The 5,000-nt window shown below is 54.1% G+C and overlaps 2 protein-coding genes across 2 annotated transcripts in view; one reads left to right on the top strand and one right to left on the bottom strand.

Annotated features, from left to right (window-relative positions):
• Positions 1-1,190, bottom strand: part of entr1 (endosome associated trafficking regulator 1) — an 11,285-nt gene extending 10,095 nt beyond the window's left edge. Inside the window, exon 1 of the mRNA XM_074639749.1 lies at positions 960-1,190. Coding sequence (XP_074495850.1) covers positions 960-993 — 34 coding nt within the window. The 5' untranslated portion in view covers positions 994-1,190. The remainder of the gene's footprint in view (positions 1-959) is intronic.
• Positions 1,191-1,230: 40 nt separating this feature from the next.
• The window catches only part of chek2 (checkpoint kinase 2), a 27,617-nt gene continuing 23,847 nt past the window's right edge, over positions 1,231-5,000 (top strand). The window contains exon 1 of the mRNA XM_074639747.1: positions 1,231-1,379. The gene's annotated coding sequence lies outside the window, so the exon portion shown is untranslated. The remainder of the gene's footprint in view (positions 1,380-5,000) is intronic.

Genomic DNA, 5,000 nt, shown 5'->3' with positions numbered 1-5,000 from the left:
AGGACAGGTAGGGGACAGTAGGGACAGTAGAGGACAGTAGGGAGACAGTAGGGCGTAGGGACAGTAGAGGACAGTAGGGGACAGTAGGGGACAGTAGAGGACAGTAGGGGACAGTAGAGGACAGTAGGGGACAGTAGAGGACAGTAGGGACAGTAGGGGACAGTAGAGGACAGTAGGGACAGTAGGGGACAGTAGGGGACAGTAGAGGACAGTAGGGGACAGTAGGGGACAGTAGAGGACAGTAGGGGACAGTAGAGGACAGTAGGGGACAGTAGGGGACAGTAGAGGACAGTAGGGGACAGTAGGGGACAGTAGAGGACAGTAGGGGACAGTAGAGGACAGTAGGGGACAGTAGGGGACAGTAGAGGACAGTAGGGGACAGTAGGGGACAGTAGAGGACAGTAGGGGACAGTAGGGGACAGTAGGGAGGACAGTAGGGACAGTAGGGGACAGTAGAGGACAGTAGGGAGTAGGGACAGTAGGGGACAGTAGAGGACAGTAGGGGACAGTAGAGGACAGTAGGGGACAGTAGGGGACAGTAGAGGACAGTAGGGGACAGTAGAGGACAGTAGGGGACAGTAGGGGACAGTAGAGGACAGTAGGGACAGTAGAGGACAGTAGAGGACAGTAGGGGACAGTAGGGGACAGTAGAGGACAGTAGGGGACAGTAGGGGACAGTAGAGGACAGTAGGGGACAGTAGAGGACAGTAGGGGACAGTAGAGGACAGTAGGGGACAGTAGGGGACAGTAGAGGACAGTAGGGGACAGTAGAGGACAGTAGGGGACAGTAGGGGACAGTAGAGGACAGTAGGGGACAGTAGGGGACAGTAGAGGACAGTAGGGGACAGTAGAGGACAGTAGAGGACAGTAGGGGACAGTAGGGGACAGTAGGGGACAGTAGAGGACAGTAGGGGACAGTAGGGGACAGTAGAGGACAGTAGGGTGTGGGGGTGTCTCACCTGTGATCATCAGAGTTCTCCTCTGTTTGGACATGACGTCACACAGCTGCTCCAGTCATCGGGCACTTATTGATCCTTATTGATCCTTATTGATCGGTATCGGTCCTCATGTCTCCTGTCTGTCCTCATGTCTCGTGTCGGTCCTCATGTCTCCTGTCTGTCCTCATGTCTCGTGTCGGTACCGTGGTGTGTCTCCTGCAGAACAGAACCAGACCCGGAAACACACCGACAGCTCTGAACTCACGTGACCGATCATGAGCTTCTGATTGGCTGAGAGGATCACGTGACGTCACAGCATAGATCACATGACCCTACAGCAGAGCACGGAGCAGGAACCAGCAGCAGGGTGTCTCCACGTGTCCCGGTCCAGCTGCGGTCCGGTCTGTTTACCGGAGGAGACCCGGAGGAGACTCTGCTCCGGTGAGTCACTGAGGAGAGGAGATGAGCCCGGTTCAGCCCGGTTCAGCTCGGTTCGGCTCGGCGGTAATAGGAAGCAGGTCTGCGGGTCGGGAGCCGGATGTGGAACTGCTGGTTCTGGTTATCTGGGTGTCCTGATCCGGCTGTGATTGACAGCTGGTGGGCGGGGTTAGTGAATCAGGTTCTGGACCGGTTCTGGTCTCAGATCCCACAATGAACTCCATTAAGAGATCCTTTAATCTAACGTGAACAGGTCTGCATGCAGAGACTCAGAGAGCTGGATCAGATGAAGACCAGTTCTGATCATTAAAGGGCCTGTTAGTCAGAATCCTAAATGTCTTGTTAACAGCTTCACCTGTGTCCGTTAAGTCAACTAAAGTCAGCGTCCTGTTGCTGGCGCTTGTGCTCGCTCTACATAGACATGAAGGAGCATCGCTCAACACAGTGAGGAGACACACGTCAGCTAAAAGCACAATATCACTCTATATCTCAGCTGCTTGGCAGTAATGTTAGCTGACCAGACCAAGGTCTCTCCATGAATCAATGCTGATCCTAGTGTTGGCTTTTCCCGCCTCAGCCTCCCGACCGCGGCCGGAGGGAACGGGGGAGACGATAACGTTTCTCTCTGCGGAGCCCCGTCACTTCACAAGACACGGGAAACCTCTGTTGGTCTGGAGGAGCTGCAGCAGTTATTTCTGCACAAACGTCCACTGAACATTCACTAGATATTCTCAGAGCTAAACTAACTCTTCTGCAGTGTGGAGTGAGCAGCATGCACGTGAGAGGTGGAGAGAGAGAGAGAGAGAAGGAGCGTGGTGTGTGAGTGAAGGCAGGCAGAGGAGCAGAGGAGCAGAGACTCCGGTCCTGGAGACCAAAGCTACGGTCTCCCCCGCGTCCTCCGACCGCGGCCAACACTGTTTAACAGCTTCACTAGATACAACCAAGAGGTTTTGGTGCTTCACTGGAGTTTGTGTTGGAGTCTGAGTCTGAACAGCGGAGACACACGAGAGACCAGGAGACACACGAGAGACCATGAGACACACGAGAGACCATGAGACACACGAGAGACCAGGAGACACACGAGAGACCAGGAGACACACGAGACCATGAGACACACGAGAGACCATGAGACACACGAGAGACCAGGAGACACACGAGAGACCAGGAGACACACGAGACCATGAGACACACGAGAGACCATGAGACACACGAGAGACCATGAGACACACGAGAGACCAGGAGACACACGAGAGACCAGGAGACACACGAGAGACCATGAGACACACGAGAGACCATGAGACACACGAGAGACCATGAGACACACGAGAGACCAGGAGACACACGAGAGACCAGGAGACACACGAGAGACCATGAGACACACGAGAGACCATGAGACACACGAGAGACCAGGAGACACACGAGAGACCAGGAGACACACGAGACCATGAGACACACGAGAGACCATGAGACACACGAGAGACCAGGAGACACACGAGAGACCAGGAGACACACGAGACCATGAGACACACGAGAGACCATGAGACACACGAGAGACCATGAGACACACGAGAGACCAGGAGACACACGAGAGACCAGGAGACACACGAGAGACCATGAGACACACGAGAGACCATGAGACACACGAGAGACCATGAGACACACGAGAGACCAGGAGACACACGAGAGACCACGAGACACACGAGAGACCACGAGACACACGAGAGACCAGGAGACACACGAGAGACCACGAGACACACGAGAGACCACGAGACACACGAGAGACCATGAGACACACGAGAGACCATGAGACACACGAGAGACCATGAGACACACGAGAGACCATGAGACACACGAGAGACCATGAGACACACGAGAGACCATGAGACACACGAGAGACCATGAGACACACGAGAGACCATGAGACACACGAGAGACCAGGAGACACACGAGAGACCATGAGACACACGAGAGACCATGAGACACACGAGAGACCAGGAGACACACGAGAGACCATGAGACACACGAGAGACCATGAGACACACGAGAGACCATGAGACACACGAGAGACCAGGAGACACACGAGAGACCATGAGACACACGAGAGACCATGAGACACACGAGAGACCATGAGACACGAGAGACCAGGAGACACACGAGAGACCATGAGACACACGAGAGACCATGAGACACACGAGAGACCATGAGACACGAGAGACCAGGAGACACACGAGAGACCATGAGACACACGAGAGACCATGAGACACGAGAGACCATGAGACACACGAGAGACCAGGAGACACACGAGAGACCATGAGACACACGAGAGACCATGAGACACACGAGAGACCAGGAGACACACGAGAGACCATGAGACACACGAGAGACCAGGAGACACACGAGAGACCATGAGACACACGAGAGACCAGGAGACACACGAGAGACCATGAGACACACGAGAGACCATGAGACACACGAGAGACCATGAGACACACGAGAGACCATGAGACACACGAGAGACCATGAGACACACGAGAGACCATGAGACACACGAGAGACCATGAGACACACGAGAGACCATGAGACACACGAGAGACCATGAGACACACGAGAGACCAGGAGACACACGAGAGACCATGAGACACACGAGAGACCAGGAGACACACGAGAGACCATGAGACACACGAGAGACCATGAGACACACGAGAGACCATGAGACACGAGAGACCAGGAGACACACGAGAGACCATGAGACACACGAGAGACCATGAGACACACGAGAGACCATGAGACACGAGAGACCAGGAGACACACGAGAGACCATGAGACACACGAGAGACCATGAGACACACGAGAGACCATGAGACACACGAGAGACCATGAGACACGAGAGACCATGAGACACACGAGAGACCATGAGAGACCATGAGACACACGAGAGACCAGGAGACACACGAGAGACCATGAGACACACGAGAGACCATGAGACACACGAGAGACCATGAGACACACGAGAGACCATGAGACACACGAGAGACCATGAGACACACGAGAGACCATGAGACACACGAGAGACCATGAGACACACGAGAGACCAGGAGACACACGAGAGACCAGGAGACACACGAGAGACCATGAGACACACGAGAGACCATGAGACACACGAGAGACCATGAGACACACGAGAGACCATGAGACACACGAGAGACCATGAGACACGAGAGACCATGAGACACACGAGAGACCATGAGAGACCATGAGACACACGAGAGACCAGGAGACACACGAGAGACCATGAGACACACGAGAGACCATGAGACACACGAGAGACCATGAGACACACGAGAGACCATGAGACACACGAGAGACCATGAGACACACGAGAGACCATGAGACACACGAGAGACCATGAGACACACGAGAGACCATGAGACACACGAGAGACCATGAGACACACGAGAGACCATGAGACACACGAGAGACCAGGAGACACACGAGAGACCAGGAGACACCGACCAGCAATGAGTTATACCTGAACAAGTTACTAACAGGACCTTTAATAAGTGGTCCAGTGTCTCCGGTTGAGTTGAAGAGAGGTTTATAGGATGTTTGATTAGAAGTGAACTC

This window comes from Sebastes fasciatus, chromosome 6, assembly GCF_043250625.1.
Source record: "Sebastes fasciatus isolate fSebFas1 chromosome 6, fSebFas1.pri, whole genome shotgun sequence".
NCBI classification, from domain to species: domain Eukaryota; kingdom Metazoa; phylum Chordata; class Actinopteri; order Perciformes; family Sebastidae; genus Sebastes; species Sebastes fasciatus.
Note: the sequence above shows the minus strand (reverse complement) of the source record. Positions and strands in the feature narration are given on the sequence as shown.